Source organism: Onychostoma macrolepis, chromosome 03 (assembly GCF_012432095.1).
Source record: "Onychostoma macrolepis isolate SWU-2019 chromosome 03, ASM1243209v1, whole genome shotgun sequence".
Taxonomy (NCBI): Eukaryota; Metazoa; Chordata; class Actinopteri; order Cypriniformes; family Cyprinidae; genus Onychostoma; species Onychostoma macrolepis.
In genome coordinates, this window is record NC_081157.1 from 41,613,621 (window position 1) to 41,634,728 (window position 21,108).

The following is a 21,108-nucleotide window of genomic DNA, read 5'->3' on the forward strand; positions in this document are numbered from 1 at the left end:
ATCAGATATAAACAGAAGCTATGGCAAGTGATAGCTTATATGCCGCCCTCATGCACTTAAAATAGGCAATCAGTCGAAAATAACATCCTCACAATCCACCTATATATCGCCTTAGGGTTCTTCGCATACCTTCCCCCTCACATGGAGAAAAACATGGATAACACAGCATAGATCTCTTCAGAGACTTCCTCTTACATGTACTCTTCTTCTTCAACATTTTCCGTGTCGATCCCAAGCTAATACACTCATGTAACCTTTTTCTTTTAGATTCTGACTGGTGAGTGAACAGTTGTCATCTTACCGTGGTCCGCTAGAGGGCTCTGCCGTGCAGCCGCGGTGTTTGACATCAGCTAGAAAACACAGAGGTGTTGATTACCATCGTTCAAGTCCAGAAGCGTAGCGAGGAGAGGACGTCTGGCTTTTTTTTTTTTCACCTTTCTTCCACAATTAGCTGCTGCAGCATCACTCAGGGCTTCCCATGTTTAATTCTGGAGGTGTTTTACTGAAGACTTTCACTCTATTTCGCACTCTTGTTTATTTGTGGAAAGCAGCTACCAGGTTTTTCATGCAGGAAAGCATGAAAGTTTTAAATAAATTTTCTACTTATGCTTTCAGGGAGTCTTAAACAACTGTCTCTAAATTTTTTTTAGAATACAACTGAAATTATTCTGTGAAACAATGTCATGAAGCTTAGTTTATCCAGGAAGGCAGCAATCTGAAATATGACTCAAAACAGTTTCCTCATCATAGAACTGATGCATGTGCCTCATGAGTTTAGTAACATGGCTAATGTTATGATAGATATGTGCAGAGGCAACTTTCTCAATGTTAACACCTCACTAGTCCCACGTGTAGAAAAAAAAAAGACAAGTTTCTTGACACCAACATCAATACTAGAGCAACCACAGGTGCTGGTCATATAATTAGAATATCATCAAAAAGTTGATTTATTTCACTAATTCCATTCAAAAAGTGAAACTTGTATATTATATTCATTCATTACACACAGACTGATATATTTCAAATGTTTATTTCTTTTAATTTTGATGATTAGAGCTTACAGCTCATGAAAGTCAAAAATCAGTTTCTCAAAATATTAGAATATTTACATTTGAGTTTGAATAAATGACCATCCCTACAGTATAAATTCTGGGTATCTCTTGTTCTTTGAAACCACAATAATGGGGAAGACTGCTGACTTGGCAATGATCCTGAAGACGAACATTGATGCCCTCCACAAAGAGGGTAAGTCACAGAAGGTCATTACTGAAAGGTGTGGCTGTTTACAGAGTGCTGTATCAAAGCATATTAAATGCAAAGTTGACTGAAAAGACGAATTTGGGAAGGAAAAGGTGCACAAGCAACAGGGATGACCGCAAGCTTGAGAATACAGTCAAGCAAAGCTGATTCAAACACTTGTGAGAGCTTCACAAGGAGAGAACTGAAGCTGGAGTCAGTGCATCAAGAGTCACCACACTCAGACGTCTTCAGGAAAAGGGCTACCAAGCCACTTCTGAAGCAGAGACAACGTCAGAAGCATCTTACCTGGGCTGTGGAGAAAAGAACTGGACTGTTGCTCAGTGGTCCAAAGTCCTCTTTTCAGATGAAAGTAAATTTTACATTTCATTTGGAAATCAAGGTCCCAGAGTCTGAAGGAAGAGTGGAGAGGCACAGAATCCATGTTGCTTGAAGTCCAGTGTGAAGTTTCCACAGTCAGTGATGATTTGGGCTGCCATGTCATCTGCTGGTGTTGGTCCACTGTGTTTTCTGATGTCCACAGTCAACGCAGCCGTATACCAGGAAATTTTAGAGCACTTCATGCTTCCTTCTGTTGACAAGCTTTATGGAGATGCTGATTTCATTTTCCAGCAGGACTTGGCACCTGCCCACACTGCCAAAGGTACCAAAAGCTGGTGCAATGACCATAGTGTTACTGTGCTTGATTGGCCAGCAAACTCGCCTGACCTGAACCCCATAGAGAATCTATGGGGTATTGTCAAGAGGAAGATAAGAGACACCAGACCCAACAATGCAGAAGAGCTGAAGGCCACTATCAAAGCAACCTGGGCTCTCATAACACCTGAGCAGTGCCACAGACTGATCGACTCCATGCCACGCCGCATTGCTGCAGTAATTCAGGCAAAAGGAGCCCCAACTAAGTATTGAGTGCTGCACATGCTCATACTTTTCATTTTCATACTTTTCAGTTGGCCAAGATTTCTAAAAATCCTTTCTTTGTATTGGTCTTAAGTAATATTCTAATATTTTGAGATACTGATTTTTGACTTTCATGAGCTGTAAGCTCCAATCATCAAAATTAAAAGAAATAAACATTTGAAATTTATCAGTCTGTGTGTAATGAATGAATATAATATACAAGTTTCACTTTTTGAATGGAATTAGTGAAATAAATCAACTTTTTGATGATGTTCTAATTATATGACCAGCACCTGTAGAGTACATAGTTGCCCAACCTGATAAAGCCCACCAAGACACCTCAGTCAGCACCCTTCAAAGGAAACCACCTTATTTATATGTATGAATATTAGCTATATAATTAATATTTTGAAAACACAAATTAAAATGCTTAAATCAGTCAAGATTTTTCTCTTTTCCCGACTGCATAACTGAAGAACGTAGTTTTTCAAACTTCAGAAATAACTATCAACAATCCTAGATACTGTAAATTAAAAAAAGAAAAAAAAAGGTTGAAAATAAGCAACAGCAAAAGTATCAAAGGCAATGTTTTAGCTTTGCAAAATAGCAATACAAACAGTAAAATCAGACATGAAAATTAAATCAGGTTTGTGTGCAGTGTGAACATTGGCATAAACACCAAAATAATCATGACACATGAACCGTTTTTCACTGTATGTGGGAGAAAACCCTTTATTAAATCGCTTCGGACTACAAAGAATTGAGAGAAAATACAAGACATCATAGGATGTTAAAAAGGGATCCAGGAAAGCAAAGACAAGTGCAATTTAGTCTCTGCATAAATTAGGAACAAGGGCTGTTGAGGACAAGTGTGCAGACGTCTTGTTGATCTTTAGTTTTTTGAAACCTTTGGTCCAGCACTGGGCGTCTGGATTCATTTAGAAGTCAGGACCCTCCTTCTTCAGCTTGCTGTAGTCCATGCTCACTGCGTAGAACTTGAAAAAGAAAAACAGAAAATACAAAATAAGCACTCTGCAAAATCCATTAACTCCACTGCCTGCTTAAGTGTTGAACTTGAACTCGATTCCACATCAAATTCACATTAAGACACGAGCATGATTAGATTCATACCAACTAACAGAACACATAAAATGAGCTTATGGAGCACTTAATGAATTAAACTCATTAAGATCTGAGATTAGGTCTTGATACGGTCCTACAGTCACATCTTTTAATAGGATCCCCTTAGGCGCTCTCCAGCAACAATGGCGGGTTTAAGCGCTTTAGTAACACCACACACGCTGGTCAGTTAGCTTGCCATCTCAAAACTACTGTTACATGCTGGATGCTAAACATCTCGAAGAGTGCTTTATCACATTAAGAGAATGTTCTAAATCAAGGCAAAATTTTTACTAAATACCAAAGACTATAACTTTGACTTGTCCCTCAGTTCATAAAAATCAAGCTAAATCATACTTAAAGTTAAAATGGTCAAGGTAAGGAATTCCACAGTATCTAAAAGCCAAAAATATAGTCTTTCAGTACAAAAATGCATTGTTTGAGCTGTAAAATTGTTTAAAACATACATTCAGCAGGTTTACCTGCTTTACGTGGTCATACAAGGAGTAAGAGAGTTTTGTTTTTGTTTTGTTTTTTAATTTATGACAATGGCTCTACAGTCTAATCAAATTACTGTGAACAAACATGAAAAATGTAGGCTCAACGTTGTGAGTGACCTGATCGAAGATCATGAAGAACTGCATACAGGATCCAAAATGAAAACTCACAATTTAATAATGTGCATTTATAGTGTAACGAGGAGCGTGTTTCAAAGTAAACTGCAGCAGTGAATAAAATCTGTTTTCAGGTCGGGCCAACCCAACCATCTTGTAAATGGAGATAATTAAGAAACGTTTAGAAAGTGGTTTAACGAACGAAAGCAAAAAACTAAGACAGCCTAGTAGTGTTGTAATATATAAAAAATAAATAAATAATAATTCACATTACTACATTACAATAGTAATATTGCTATAGTAGCAATATTTTTGTATATACACTAATGTGCACATACTTAAAATATTGTAAATGAACAATAATGCTAGTGATTATTATTATTATATAGCTTTGTTAAATGTTTTCCATAAAACAATAGGCACACACCACGTTTCTGAATTCTGTCATTATTGAAGAGCTCAGTTTTCTTGTACCTACTTTTGAATGTTATTATTGCGGCACAGTCATGTCGCTTTAAACATTTGTAAGCAAAGAGTCCTTCGGTGGCTTGTTCAATAGGCTTCCATTCAAAGTACTTTAGTGTAAACAATTATTTCAAACTGAAGGACGAGTCCAAATTATGTTTCAATTCCACAGATGCTGTTGACAGCACTTGGATAGAACCCAGAACATTCCTTTAAATACATGGAACAAAATAAATCAGAGAATCTAATACACTTAGAAGCAATATACATCCTGAACACAGGGTTTAAATCAAGGTTCTTCAAATCTTGCCAATGCACTGCAGTGTTTAGCGCAAACCCTGATCAAACTCCTTAAGGCAGGGGTGTCAAACTCAGTTCCTGGAGGGCCGCAGCCCAACCGTGCTCCAACTCACGTACCATGTTGTTTTCAAATAAGCCTGAAGGACTTGATTAGCTGGATTAGGTGTGTTTAATTAGGGTTGCATCTAAACTCTGCAGGGCTGCGGCCCTCCAGGAACTGAGTTTGACGCCCCTGCCTTAAGGGTTGTGGCAAGAAGGGATACAGCTAAAACTGGCAACTAACAATAAATGAAACTACATTTTCTACCTATTAGATTGTGTTTTATTAACGTCTACACCTACCCCAACCCTAAACCTACCCCTTACAATAATGCAAAAATAGTAATTGTTGTTCTACAGTGTGATAAAAATTACGCTATATTGCTGTGCGCATGCCCAGCAGACGAAGCTGTATACCATCTAGCCTTAACCATCCTTAAGACATCGATTAGCATGCTCAGGTGTGTTTGATTAGGGTTAGAGCTAAACTGCAGGAAAGTGGATTTCGTGGGCCAGATTTAGGATCCCTGGTTTACATGATCCTGCACATGTATCATACCTTGTACTGATCAGTGGGCTTCATTTTATTCCAAGGCTCTGGGTTGTTCTTTCTGTCCCAGCTGTGGATGAAGCAAATGAGTGCAGAAATGAATGAGGCATGCATAAAATTAAATACAACGATGGCATGAACGTCTGAGCAGCACTGTTGTTCTCTCTCAATTGTTCGGGAATCACAAATCAGATTCATCAATCTCAATAACAATAGTTCCTCAATTAAAAAAAAATTAAAAAGGCATCAGGCCTTTTATTATCTATTGTGAGAGACAGATGATTAATGAATTTGTATCTGCCATAGAACAGATGCTTACCAGACATCTGGGTTACGCAAGGCCAAGCGAGCCAGATATGTCAGAGACATGGCGCATCCACCGCCAATGAAAATAAACAGTGGGATCAACTATGATGAGAGGTGAACAAAAACAACATAAAACAAATATAAAACGTCAAATGACTTGAAGGTGATTCAATAAACTTCGCAATCATGGTTGAAGACCATCTAGTATGGTGGTTCGCAACTGGTTTTGCTTCAGAACGTAAATTTTATTCTATATCAACTGGCAACCCAAAATGTTATTTATGGTACATAAGCAAATAGCATTTACAAAACTATATTACAGACCTCCAGTTGAGAACCACAAATCTAGATTATACAGTAATGACTGGCATTACTGTTACATAAAACTTCACAAATGTTGCTTCATGAAACACAAAAGCTTTAAATAACTAAAATACAACAAATCAGAGTTCTTCCTAAAACTTCCCACAGCTGCAAAACTTCACGTGCATTTGTCTTGAGTTCACAGTCTTCAGGAGTTCAGAAGATGTGGACCATGAAATTACGATATGGAGCCAACTACCAAAGAAATATCAAGAAAACAAAGATAAGAGCTGCAACAGTTCAAAAGCAAGAGTGTATTTGGCCGCGCTCGCTGTCCTTAGTTTAACACGCTCGTCCTTGAGCTCCAGATAGCCAGGGCTGTCACGTGACACGAAGGCCTTCCTCTGTTAACTGCGCACATACAATAGAACTCGTTTTAATGTCATTTAATTTAAGTCTCATTTTAAGTTCACCTAATTGCTAACATAAAGCTTCGCAATGAATAAATGTGGCACGCACAATAAAATGGTAAAGTGCGGTGTTTACTAGTTTGACATTACTCAATATGCACATTTGTTAGCTTCACAAAGCATTTCATTGGTATTTATTCTGGTTTCTATAGCCTTACTAAATAATTTTGAGATTGCACTAAAAGGAGCGATTTTAGCCGACGAAAACATTTAGAGGAAATAAAACTGTATTATTTTAATAACTTCCATTAATTTTCCAGGCCTGTGAATCACTATTTTAAAAATTCGTGTAGTTTAATCAATACGTATTTTGGGATTAATTATTTCATGTTTATTCAGAGGTCATATATATCTAGACTGGTGGCATGTCTAGCATTCCGCAGCAGGGACGCTAACAGGCTAGCGGTAGCGCTTCTACAACTCCTTCCGCCGTCTTTAACAGGAAAAATCCCCCTGAAATCATCATTCACTTACGGCAGGGTGGTTTCTGAGTTGCCGGCTGAACGTGCCCAGCATCGTGACTAATGAGATGATATCAAATCTCCCAAAAATGTACAAAAAGAAATGGATTAAGTGTGGCTCGTTAGCGAGCTCTAGCAGGACCGCTCCAGCACTGAAAGAAAAGGACACAGTCCGCGGGGGGTTTGTAGAGTTTGCCTGTTTTCTTATTCTATAATTTGACATATTTGTCCTCACAGTTTAAGTTAATAAATACTTATTACAATGTAACAGTTGAAATTTTTATTAAATAATGATAATAAAAATGATGAATCAACGATGATATAATTATATACGGAGGTATTTTGTAAAGGCGGTGCTATGGATACCCATTGGATCGCTGAGCTGATCTAGGGTCAGTTTGCGAGTTCGCGCGGACTCTACAGTGTTATCTGGAGTGATTTCAGAAATCTGATCCCAGACCAGAAAGAACGTTAAAGGACATAACAGGATGTTGTCCTTGTAAGCAGTAAAAGTGAGAAACAGAAGGTCGTTCTAGGTCGAAATTGTGTTTGCATTGATAAGAATTAATAACATTGATAACTTATAAAATCTTAAATCTTTATAAGATTTTAAGTGTGCAAGAAGTACATGGATACGTTTGACTCAAGCACACATATTTCTATTTGCTGTATGATATTTATGTGCTGTAAATAGTTTTAATTTGTTGTCTGTGTACTTTTTAAAGGGTCTATTTCACCCGAGTTGCTCATGGACAATAAAGTTGTTGTTGTAAATGTCAATCTAACAAAAAATGTCCCCTCAAAGATTAAACCAATAATAATTTAAAAAAAAAGATACAATTGATCAAATTAAGTCGTTTAAATTCATTTCTTTTTAAATTTAAAAGTTTAATTAAATTATACCTATTTTTCATTGTGCCATTATTTTCATACATTAAGGACATTTTGCACACTAATGTGCGACTAATGTGCCTCTCTAATGTATATTAGCGTATATACTGATGCATATTAGAGATATTTATATATAAATAATACACTCGACTAAACAACAAATAAGACTGACTGCAAATGATCCAATATATAACATTATTTAACAAATTTATAAATTGAAAAAGCTATATATTAATATATAAATGTATGGAACACAGACATGTAGTCATAAGAAATTATTTTAAAACATGTCACCAAAAAAGGTTTGTAATATTCTTACATTACTCTGAGTTATTTTAATTGCAATGCAATTAAACGATTAAATTGACCAATAGTTGTTTACCTCTGAAAATGTTAGTTCACAAGGATATATGTTTATGAAGTAACATATACACTTTGCCTGAAAAGGCAGCATTGTTTTGGGTCACAGATTTCTGAACCTTATTCTAAATTGTACAGCTATCATCCTGCCTTTGCTTCTTTATATTCATGGCACGTGTTAACAAAAGCACGTTAAAATTCAATTTACATAGCCTAAAAGTGCTCAGCTTAAAAATGAGCATAAGATTAAAATAACAGGGAGGTAGAGAAAAGGAGAAAAGCTCTTCATCATCGTTTTAGCGAGGACAGCCTCAGGGCAGCTTGTTCAAACGGTGAGTGTGGAAATGTAGTTTAGCTGCGCTGCCAGTTCTCCTCTGCTGGCTCTTTTAATCAGATTGCCTTCCTGACATCCGGCCGTGTTTGTTTCCCTCCAATTTCATTTTCCGCTTTGAATTGCGCATTAACCTTTCCTCAGAGTTCCTGTTAAGCAAACGGCGAATGTTCTCTATTGCGATCACGATTATGAAAGGTGGAGGAGGGCTGACTCTAGTCAGGTAGCCTACATTTCCTCCAGTTTCACCGCATCTTCTGCTTCAGTCCATTCAAGTCCACTAACGTCCAGTTCCCTTCCCTCGTTTCTAATCGTGCCTAATTCAAGTATTAACGTTAGTAGCCTACATTGCAATCTTCTAAAACGAGGGAACAAATTAATAAGTGTAAAGACGAATTCTTAACTCGTAGCCAAGATTACATTTTTGCCCGCATGGCTCCGTAGTTTTGCACCTATACACTACAACAAATCTTTATAGTGATCGTGGGAGAAAAGATTTTTGAAACAAATCAAAATGATTCCATTTTTCTAAGCGTTCGAAACACCACAGTGACGCCTACTGAAACAAGAGCAGCTCAAACATGTATAAAAACACCCATTTCAGATGTTTAATTTAAAGCTTAACATAAATGACCAAATCGTATAATAGTATACTACTATTAAATATGAAGTGTCTGTATAATGCGTGTTGTTTAATTAATTTGTTGGACTTTTTTGTTTGATGGAAAGCTTAAGTAGGCCAATAAGGCGGTGTTATTAAAACGAATTTATAAAACTAAACAGAAATCATTAAAACCACTGGTTCACGGGTTACGATGCCTCTACTGAAATCACGTGACTTTGGCGCTCGGAGTCTGAAAGGGTTTCGAAGCTTCACGAAGCAGTGAAGCACTAATTTAAAAGGCGCGATTGCAAACAGAAACACCACAAACCCATTCATGTCCAGGTTGTGTGTTTAATGTCATTCGGTTGTTTTTCTCCCTCCAAGCAGAGCGAGAACATGATGCTGGCAGACGTTCCCCGATGACAGCTGGTCAACGGCATCTTCTACAAAACTGATTGAGTATCCCTTTTATTAAACGCCCATTGTGATTCTAAACAGATCGTTTCATATAGATGCAGAGTAGAATTAATCTATAAAATTCCATTTTTATTCTGACATGGTAAAAAATGTCCACTTTCTAAATATTTGTTTTGCTGACTTCAAACAAGACACATGAGACACATGAATATAAATATGACATCTGGTATGAAAAAGCCATGTTTTGACAAATAATTCATCTATACAGGTGTTTGTGCATTATATACACAAAGTAAACACCACACATACATTTTTTGAGGGAATGCAATGACAACCAGACATTTAACAATTCACTGCCTAAATTAAGACTACAGTTTAGGCAGAGCACACCTGACTTCTCAAATGTCTAGGAGGTATATATATATATATATATATATATAGAAATGTGTCAAAAGTACGAATTGTGGTAGTTAAATTCAGTGGTTGGCTTGCTGGAGGGAGTCTTCCAGGAAGTACAATCAGCTGAGGGGTGTCTACCTTTTATAGAATCCAGTTTTAAATTGGATCTTTATCTTTTTGATTTCGCCTTATGAGCATGACAGATTATGATTAGGCACAGACACACATTTGCACTGTCCCTCTGTTACCATGGATACCATTTTGCGAGATGATGGGCAAATATATCCCATAATTAAATGTTCAGAACATCAGCATAATAACAATATTTTGAGTGCTAAAACATCATCTCTTAAGTACACCAATGATGGAGTTAGTGTGGTAAATTGTTTAGACTAAACGTCTATGTTCGTCTCAGGGGTTCAGACGCAGGCATACATGTGCGCCTGCGCACACACACACACACACACACACACACACACACAGGGTTCCAGTCTTCAGTGTGTCGTCTTCTTAGGAGACTTTCCAAATTTGGCATCCAGTCCAAGGCCTGAAAGACAGGGCACAGTCATGGTTGAGCTTGTTATATATCCGATATATGGTCATACAGCTCTGGACTGATTATACTACTGCTCAATATAGAACTATTCAATTTTAACAAGCTCAGAAGTACAAGACTAGTCAAAAATGTGGATATACATCACTAAATCATGCTTCATTTTGAATCACAGTGCTTGTGTGTGTGTGTATTACAATATAAGTATTCATGATATAGTTTTGAGAACAGGTCTCTCACCGAGGAAGACGAGGATGGTACCAAACCACTGCATAGTGCTGATGACGTTCCCAAACAGCAGCACAGACCCCAGGATGGTGAAGAACTTCCGCGTCGTTGTGATGATGGAACAAGTGAGCGGCCCAAAATACACCACAGTCATGAAGATGAAAGTCTAGGTGAAGAAAGAGGAGAATAAAACCTTGGATTATCACCTTGTTCTCATTAAAGCGTTGGTGTCTAAATGAAAGATGGTGCTGTTCTGTTGTTAAACACACAACAAACCCACCTGTCCAAGAGCGCTAGTGATACCAAACAGGACGATATTATAGACGATGCCAGGATAGCGGTCAGCAAATGACAAAAACTCCCACACCTCCCCTGTCCAAAGCACAACTATGCAGAAAGAAAGAGCGAGAGATCATTTTCTCAGTACATGGTTTGTATATGTTAGATTTGAATTTCTCACATTAGCTGCAGTGATCACATTCTGCTTTTTTAAACTCGTTTAAAAGTGTTTATTATGCCCTAACGAGGTTGGCAAGTAACTTTACTCACCAAAGCCAGATTTTACTCACATTTGGGCTTGGCAAGTGTTAATTTTGGACTGTATTATTTTGCATTTGCATGGTTGAAAGAGAAACTTTACAAAAACTATTCATTATTTCTGATAACTTCAGAGAGCACCACAGGACAGCTCTGGTTTCATAATGAGAGGTTTGGAAGGAAGGAAGTTTGCTGCATGTGTGATGAGATTAAAGATTAAAAGTGAGGAACAGATGCCTTTCAGAGCTGAGGCAGACAGACTGAACAGCTGCTGGAGATCAGCAGGGTTGCTTCTGTCAGGCCTGAAATAATAACAACAGCAACACCACCCGTAGAGCCAGAGCTCCCCCTGCTGGAGGAAAATACACTGACAAGGATGGAAATACTATTTAAAAACCTCTCGAGGAAAAAAAGCAGGGTACACAATTTCAAACAATCAGTAATTTTTGCCAAGCAGATTATAAATGTTTAAGGCAATACGTAAAATAGAGGAATGTTTTCAACACTGAATTTCACTACATCAATACCAAAATGATATGCAAGCCTTCTCATTTTATGCACCAACATGAAAAATAAAAATCACAATAAACAGCCAAATTTGCTCATGCACACTTCTGTCCAAATGTTTTTTGAAACAAGTCTTATGGTCACCCAGGCAGATTTTTATATCATCATAAATACAGTTAAAAAAAAACAGCAATATTGTAAAATATTATTACAATTTAAAATAGCTTTTTTCTATTGTAATATATTTTAATATGTAATTTATTCCCGTGATGCAAAACTGATTTATCAGCATCATTACTCCAGTCTGGTGCTCAACAAACATTTATTATAATTATTAATAATTAAGTTTTTTAGCATTAGTATTAATAGAAAGTTCAAAAGAACAGCACTCATTTGAAAATATCAACATTTTGTAACATAATAAATATCTTTACTGTCACTTTTGATCAATTTAATGTATCATTGTTAAATAAAACTATTCATTTCATTTTTTTTTTTTTTTTTATCTTATTGCTTCAAAACTTTTAAACTGTAGTTATAACTATTACTGCCACACAGGGACTTTCATGAACACTTGAAAAATTCAAGTTTTTTTTTTTTTTTTTTTTTTTAAATACTGACTTTAAAATCAAACACTGTAAAATATCTTCATCTCATACGCAGAAGTCATGAAAAAAAAAAAATTGTGAATTTTAAAATATATCTCCCAGATAGAAGAGTTAATAAATATTCAAGTGATTAACATTGATTCTTTTATCTTTAATAACCAGTGCTTTCACTAACAGAGTGCCAGTGTTCCTATAATTTAATAGGTCTTTCTTTTTAATAACTCACTTATTCCTAGGACCAGTGTGGACCACATGTTGATGTTCAGCATCATGTGATTGGCTCCCGTTTGGTACCTTGCCCTCATGTGGTCCTGAGCTACACCTGTCAGCCCATCCAGAGTCAGAGACAGCAGCTATCAAACAAACACACGTCAGATCACCTTTAAGCAGAGAACAAGAAATGGTACTGTATATAAGGGAGAGAATGGAATAGATTCAAAGAGAGACCAACCAGCAACATCTCTCCAATGCCAAATGTGTGTTCATCTGATGTGCTGGAGCCTTTGTTGGGTTTGTAGAGGAAGAGAGCGACCCCAGTGACGATTAGAAACACACACAGATACTTCGCCATGGGATATTTCTTCCTTAGGATTGTGACACCCAGAATCATCACTGTGGAACCAAGGGGACAAAAGCACAATGAGAAGACGTGACCAACACCATCAATCTGCAGACGTTTCTGTTGGGTGGTTAAAAAGAAGTGCAAGAACAAAGAGAACAGTTTGCCATATGGCCAACAAACATAAGCCAAAAAATATGGCCATATGGGAATATGCTCACTGTTAGTCATTGAACATGTGAGGCAAGCATAAATTTTGTAGTCTAAACAAAAATACATCCAGATGAGATATGAATAAAAACTACAGTGGCCAAAAAAAGTATTTGGACACTAAATATATGGGGGGGAAATGGTGCGAAACCATTTTTGGGAAAATTCACTTTTCTTATGATTTTTATAATGATTTGTAAACAACTTATCCCAGGATTTTTTTCTATTAACTTCATTGTATATTATTTACATTAAATAAAAATCTAGATGACCTTTATTTTTAAAAAGGCACAAACACACTTTCTAGAAAAATACAGTAAATAAAATGTATTGTAATGACTTATTTAATGAGAGTTATTTCAGTGTCCAAAAACACTTAATAAGAGTCCAAAAATGTTGAGCCCACCGTTTAGTCTTTTGTACACTACCATTCAAACATTTAAGGATGGATTTATTTTATTTATTTATCTTTTAAAGAAGTCTCTTATGTTTACCAAGCTTGTATTTACTTGATAAAAAACATAGTACTATTGCCAATTGTTATTAATATTTAAAATAACTGTTTTCTATCTGAATATATTTTAAAATGTAATTTATTCCTGTGATGGCAAAACTGAATTTATTTACTCCTGTCTTCAGGGTCATGTAGGGAGTGAAATCATTTCCTTTATGAAATTAACTCAGGAACTCACAGGTGTCATGCAATAAAGCCATGAAACTAACCTGGAGAAGAGATCTCCAAAGACAACAAAAGATCCCCAAAGAGAAGACAACACCACCCTAACCAAACTTATCTTCTTTGATCATTTACGACCCCCTTCTTCACCCTGCCATCTCTGCATCTCCCTCTTTCTCCCCAAAAGGGTTCGCTCAAAGTTCATTAAGAATATGCAAATACCACATATCATGTATCTTGTGAACCTGTTGTTTTTCCCTTTCATGTTTGGTATCATTTTAAAGGTCTCGGTGCGATGGGTAAACTGGTCTCAATTTCACAGCAGTCACTTATATTATGGGAAATATTGGAAACTTAAGTGAATTCTGTACCTCTGTTGTGGGCGGTCTCCTTTCAAAACCTGATAAACATTGCTCTACAGGTGTGACCATTTGGGGCACGAGAACAGCTCCTAGAGAGGTTTCTCATCCCCCATACACAGATCTAATCTGTTTTTGGGCAGAGAATAAATGTTTATGGGCCTTTTGTTCTGGTAGTATTTAAGGGAAAGTTGCAAATCAGTCGGTGCGATTTGTAGTCAGATCAGCCCGTAGTGTGGAGGGTATTTAATATGTTCCATACTATGTATTTTCTTCTTGAATTCAGGTATACATTTTACTCTTAGATTCATCTTTGAACAACTGATATTATGTATTTTCTTATTTTTGAATTGGCTTCTTATTGTTTTATGTAATTGGCACGACACGTTTACCTGACTAATAATAAATTGTTATATTTTATTTATTCTGAACTGTCCTGAAATCATTATGACTATTAGACTGTGAGGAGGCTTTTGTTACCGCAAATCTACGGCCAGGATAGGTCAAACTGAAGGCTCATGGATGAACGGAGCAGTAGGCACGTCATCGGAGACCTCAGATTTCTGTCTATCACTGGTGCTAGCAAGTTGTACGGGAAAAGACTAAATAAACTACACTTTTTGTCATAAGCAAGCAGACAACTAGGTATTAGTCTGCCTGCATCCTCTGACTAACATCGGACTGGCGAGTTTGTGATCGTGAGACCGGCGCAATTGCAGACATGGCTGCGGTTGGAATTGAACTGTGGGTTTCGTCTGGCCCCCCGACTGAGCCTGGTTTCTCCCAAGGTTTTTTTCTCCATTCTGTCACAGAGGGAGTTTTGGTTCCTAGCCGCTGTTGCCCCTGGCTTGCTCAGTTGGAGACACTTAATTTCTAGCGATTATCGTCGATTTGGTTGCAGATACTATTTAAACTAAACTGAGCTAGACAATGACATCCCTGAATTCAATAATGAAATGCCTTTAACTGAAAATTGAGAAAATTGAGTGTTTAATCTTATTATACATTACTGACACTATCCTCCAATTTGATACTGTTAAGTGCTTTGACACAATCTGTATTGTTGAAAGCGCTATATAAATAAATAAATCCTTTTGATCTTTTATTTAAAACATTTACAAAAATCTAACCTTTCATTGGATAATAAGAATTTAAAATGGGGGTATCATTATGAAATAAATGTTTTTCTCAAATACACGTTGGACACAATTATTGGCACCCCTAGAAATTCTGATGAGTAAAATATCTCTGAAGTATATTCCCATTCATATTCACAATTTTGAGCACTCCAGGGTGATTATGAACATGAAATTATCCAGCCATGGCTTCCGGTTTCACAGAAATATAAATAGGAGGGAAAACAAAGCCCAAATTCCCTTAATCATCCATCACAATACACGCAGAAAAAGATAACTGAGCTTCACAAATTAGTGAAGTGGCTTTAAGAAAAGAGCTAGAGCAGTGAAAATTCCCATTTCCACCATCAGGGCAATAATTAAGAATTTCCAATCAACATAAAATGTTACGAAACTGCCTGGAAGAGGACGTGTGTCTATATCGTCCTAATGCACAGTGAGAAGGAGAGTTTGAGTGGCTAAAGACTCTCCAAGGACCACAGCTGGAGAATTGCAGAAAAAGGTTGAGTTTTGGGGTCAGAAAACCTTTTAAAAAAAATTGTCAAACAGCACCTACATCACCACATGTTGTTTGGGAGGGTTTCAAGAAAAATTCTCCTCGTTCATCCAAAAACAAACTCCAGCATATTCAGTTATCAGACATGACTGGAACTTCAAATGGGCTTCTATGGTCAGATGAAACTAAAAACAAATGAGCTTTTTATCAGCAAACACTCAAGATGGGTTTGGTGAACACAGGGATAAAAAGTACCCCATGTTTACAATGAAATATACTGCTGTATTTTTGATGTTGCGGGCCTATATTTCTGCTGGAGGTCCTGGACATCTTGTTTAGACACATGGCATCATGGATTCTATCAAATACCAACAGATAAAAAATCAATAAGTGACTGACTCTGTTAGAAATCTTATAATGGGCCATGTTTGGATCTTCCAACCGTACAATAATCCAAACACAAACCTCAAAAACAACACAAAAATGGGTCACTGAGCACAAAACCAAGCTTCTGCTGGCCATTCCAGTCCTCTGACCTGAACCCTGTAGAAAATGAGTGTTGAACTGAAGAGATGAAGCACCAACATGGAGCTGGGAATCTAAAGGGTCTGGAGTGATTCTGGATGAAGGAATGGTCTCTGATCTCTTGTCAGGTGTTCTCTAACCTCATCAGGCATTACAGGAGAAAATTTAGAGCCGAAAATTGAATGTGAACTACAGTAAAACAAGCCCAGCATGTTCTTCATTCTTTCCTGTGTTTGTGTGATTAAAACAGATAAAGATGCTCACCTGGAATTGGTTTACAGGATTTTCCCAACACCTAAAAAGAACAAAGACTCATGAGCGGTGTTGTGAGGAAGAGAATCAGATATACGCGAGTAGAGAGATTTGTGCAGACCTGTGTGGGGTAGTTGACATACTGCAGGGCCGAGTTACTGGACACCATGGCACCCAGGTAAGATAGAGAGCACATGCCATACAGCCAGCTTCTCGTGTGGTCCTGCTTTGAGCTCTCAAAAAACTGGATTACTACAAACACAAAACAGAGAGCATGCAAAAGTTACTTGCAATTCAGATTTTAAACACCTGCAGCAACATTTGTGCCATATTAACACGATGCCACCCATTTAATACAACAACACATGCAATCAGAACATCTGTTTGACTCACAGAGTCTGGCGAAAGCAGCACTGATGACACACTGGATGAAGACTAGTGTGGTGGCGTAACGAAACTTCTCCTTCTTCCCCGCTTGACTGTAGTCTCCTCGCGTGCTGGATGAAACAGAAGACAGAGGGATTGAAGGGAACAGCTGTGTGGAACAAGGAGACTTAATAATCACTGGAGGTAAAAATAACCAGCAGTGGCTGGGGAAGAAATTGTTGTTTAGAGCAGCGACTAATTTTAGTGCTTGATAAAAATATTCTTCAGGATGCTGAAAGGTCAACCATCCGAGGGGGTTCAAAACAGTGTGTAGAGATGAAATGGTTAAAAACATGGCAGTATGACCTAAAAAGAAAATCACTGCTTGTTCATCCGAGACAAACTATCACACCAGATTTCAAAAGGAAAAAGGCATTGTGCTGGATTGTGTTACTTAGAGACACACAAAGAAAAACTTTCTGACCTGAAACTTAGTTTGCTGACATTGTCTTGGCTATAATATCTGTGGTTCAGATAACTATTCACTTCTAACTTATACACACACACACACACACACACACAGGTGCATCTCAATAAATTAGAAAGCCGTGGAAAAGTTCATTTATTTCAGTAATTCAACTCAAATTGTGAAACTCGTGTATTAAATAAATTCAATGCACACAGACTGAAGTAGTTTAAGTCTTTGGTTCTTTTAATTGTGATGATTTTGGCTCACATTTAACAAAAACCCACCAATTCACATCTCAACAAATTAGAATATGGTGACATGCCAATCAGCTAATCAACTCAAAACACCTGCAAAGGTTTCCTGAGCCTTCAAAATGGTCTCTCAGTTTGGTTCACTAGGCTACACAATCATGGGGAAGACTGCTGATCTGACAGTTGTCCAGAAGACAATCATTGACACCCTTCACAAGGAGGGTAAGCCACAAACATTCATTGCCAAAGAAGCTGGCTGTTCACAGAGTGCTGTATCCAAGCATGTTAACAGAAAGTTGAGTGGAAGGAAAAAGTGTGGAAGAAAAAGATGCACAACCAACCGAGAGAACCACAGCCTTATGAGGATTGTCAAGCAAAATCGATTCAAGAATTTGGGTGAATATCACAAGGAATGGACTGAGGCTGGGGTCAAGGCATCAAGAGCCACCACACACAGACGTGTCAAGGAATTTGGCTAGAGTTGTCGTATTCCTCTTGTTAAGCCACTCCTGAACCACAGACAACATCAGAGGCGTCTTACCTGGGCTAAGGAGAAGAAGAACTGCACTGTTGCCCAGTGGTCCAAAGTCCTCTTTTCAGATGAGAGCAAGTTTTGGAAAATCAAGGTCCTAGAGTCTGGAGGAAGGGTGGAGAAGCTCATAGCCCAAGTTGCTTGAAGTCCAGTGTTAAGTTTCCACAGTCTGTGATGATTTGGGGTGCAATGTCATCTGCTGGTGTTAGTTCATTGTGTTTTTTGAAAACCAAAGTCACTGCACCCGTTTACCAAGAAACTTTGGAGCACTTCATGCTTCCTTCTGCTGACCAGCTTTTTAAAGATGCTGATTTCATTTTCCAGCAGGATTTGGCACCTGCCCACACTGCCAAAAGCACCAAAAGTTGGTTAAATGACCGTGGTGTTGGTGTGCTTGACTGGCCAGCAAACTCACCAGACCTGAACTCCATAGAGAATCTATAGGGTATTGTCAAGAGGAAAATGAGAAACAAGAGACCAACAAATGCAGATGAGCTGAAGGCCACTGTCAAAGAAACCTGGGCTTCCATACCACCTCAGCAGTGCCACAAACTGATCACCTCCATGCCACGCCAAACTGAGGCAGTAATTAAAGCAAAAGGAGCCCCTACCAAGTATTGAGTACATATACAGTAAAAGAACATACTTTCCAGAAGGCCAACAATTCACTAAAAATGTTTTTTTTTTTATTGGTCTTATGAAGTATTCTAATTTGTTGAGATAGTGAATTGGTGGGTTTTTGTTAAATGTGAGCCAAAATCATCACAATTAAAAGAACCAAAGACTTAAACTACTTCAGTCTGTGTGCATTGAATTTATTTAATACACAAGTTTTACAATTTGAGTTGAATTACTGAAATAAATGAACTTTTCCACAACATTCTAATTTATTGAGATGCACCTGTATATATTTGAATATTATATTCCCATTTTGTTGCTGGTACACATTTCAGAAAAATCATTACTTATTCTGCAGTTTCCTCTTAGTTCTTCTAAGTATAACAAAATTGACTCTGGTCCAGTTTTTCTTGTACTAACTGAATAGACAACAGTGCATATTTATTATATTTACACTGTCATTCTAGATGCTTGTAGTAATATTTTAAATAATCTTACTAGTAAGATTTTCATTTGAATCGTAATGTATCCACATCTAGTAAGATAACAAATGTTACTACTAGCAAAACAACTGGGATTGACACGGCAGTCTAAATAGGTAGTGGTTCCTAAATCTGGAATATATCCTAGTATGAATAAGCACTAGTAACTAATGAATAATTACTAGTAAATTCAATAAAGGTTCCAGCAACAACTGGAAAACATACTAGTTGAATTATTTGGGGAACTTCTGATTAGTATCTAATAAAGAGTTCCTAACAAAATTGCAATACAGACTCCTAGAGATAACTTACTAGCAATTACACCAATATTATATTACATTATATTATGCTAGAAGTTTAAATCAGTGGTTCTTAATCAGGGGCCAGTTGCATAAACTACCTAGACTAGTCTTAAAAATTAGTCAATCTAATTTGTTTTCTTAAAAACTGCTCATAACTTTTTAAAGCCAGTTACAAAAAGGCAGAATGGCCAAATTTAAATAAGAAGAGTAAGACTGATTACCTCCTGTTTATGCAACTGGCCCCAGGGGGCCCAAATGTGTCTAGATTTTTTAAAAGTTAGTTAAAATAAAGATGTAAAGATTACACTGCCATTACATTTTTGAGTTTATTTATTGTTTATCACAATCAGCTTAGATAGAAGGGGCTTATTTTTGCAAATATTGTCAGAAGCACTGGTTTACAGGAATATATGCTAGAGCTGCCAGGCTGCACGTCTTCATTTACTGGACAGAATGCGGAGTCTCAACTATCAGGGTGAAATAGCTGAAGGGTCGTTTCCTCTCTACTTACTATTGCAATCACATGCGCAGAGAGTAATTTAGTGCAATAATAGCAACTGTGGAGTAAATAAAATGAATGAAATGAGTGGTAATCAAATGAATGAAAAAAAGAAATACAGAAATGCAATATCTCGTAAAATGAATCTAGGTCTAGAAAGCAATGCACGCTCTTCAAATGCAGTGCAGTCTGGTACTCACATTGTCTCCTGCAGTATCCCATAGTAGAAGTAACACACGAACACTCCGCAGAAACACACGATGAACCGGAGCCGTTCGTTCTGCCAGAGAGACGGCTTGCTCGCTGCCTTCCCGGCGGCCATGCTATCGTCCAGCAGTCTCGGTATGGACACGGACACCGCTCCGCTCCCCGTACCCCGCGCTCCTGCGTCCCGATCCACTCTACCGGCGATCGGTAGCCCGGAAATGATGGCCCGACTCTAGATCCCGGCTTCTCTGCTCTGAAGATGAGGCTCTCCTTCCTCTGCTATTACATCTATAGCCTGAAAGCGACTTACGAACACACTTCCGCTATTATTGCCATGCGTTTATTTGTTTTATGCAATTTACAGATCAGTAACGTTAACGTAGATGAACCGCGCGCTAGCTGTGTCCAAATAGCCGCATCCTGAAATTGACCTGTGAGTGAATGCAGGTACAAATACGGCGTTTGTTTCCAGATACTGCGAGGAAGCCTCAAACGTTTAAGTAATTCTCTACTGGAGATGCTGAGTTAACGGTCTGTTTTTGATATTTAGTATTGGCAGATGATAACCAAGTTACTGTTGGGGCAGCCTCTAATAAATGTTTTCATTTGACGCGTCAAATGACACTGGAGGAGAAGGACCTGAGGAACTCCAGGTACTCTGCTGATATGCCTGTAACTTTATCAGGATCGAAGAGAGAATTAAAATACAGAATTACGCCAGGAACTGGTCGTTATTTGCTGAATCGCGTCGACTTCCCTCCCAGCACAGGTTTTCGGCTCTGTCTATGTTTTTGTACATTACTGACAGTACGCGGCTTGAATTTTATTTGGGTATTACATACGAGTCCCTGTAAACAAATCTGTGGGGCCTTTCTTGAAAATAAGCAGTTTGGATTTTTACGTAGCGGTATGTGTTTAACTTGGATTGGTCCAAATAAGCAAAAGCTGAC

General features: G+C 37.7%; 2 protein-coding genes across 2 annotated transcripts; both read right to left on the reverse strand.

Moving 5' to 3' along the window:
* Window positions 1–2,858: 2,858 nt before the first annotated feature.
* On the reverse strand, window positions 2,859–6,957 carry ndufa4a (NDUFA4 mitochondrial complex associated a). The gene is made up of 4 exons (XM_058769065.1): window positions 6,798–6,957; window positions 5,564–5,652; window positions 5,254–5,314; window positions 2,859–3,152 (listed from the first exon to the last, which is right to left on the reverse strand). Exons 1-4 carry the CDS (start codon window positions 6,837–6,839, stop codon window positions 3,096–3,098), a joined length of 249 nt encoding a protein of 82 aa, XP_058625048.1. The 5' UTR covers window positions 6,840–6,957; the 3' UTR covers window positions 2,859–3,095.
* Window positions 6,958–9,499: 2,542 nt separating this feature from the next.
* On the reverse strand, window positions 9,500–21,017 carry slc35b1 (solute carrier family 35 member B1). The gene is made up of 9 exons (XM_058769049.1): window positions 20,152–21,017; window positions 16,826–16,929; window positions 16,554–16,684; window positions 16,445–16,475; window positions 12,671–12,831; window positions 12,446–12,572; window positions 10,848–10,954; window positions 10,580–10,733; window positions 9,500–10,333 (listed from the first exon to the last, which is right to left on the reverse strand). The coding sequence occupies exons 1-9, from the start codon at window positions 20,271–20,273 to the stop codon at window positions 10,281–10,283; spliced, it is 990 nt and encodes a 329-aa protein (XP_058625032.1). The 5' UTR covers window positions 20,274–21,017; the 3' UTR covers window positions 9,500–10,280.
* Window positions 21,018–21,108: the final 91 nt, after the last annotated feature.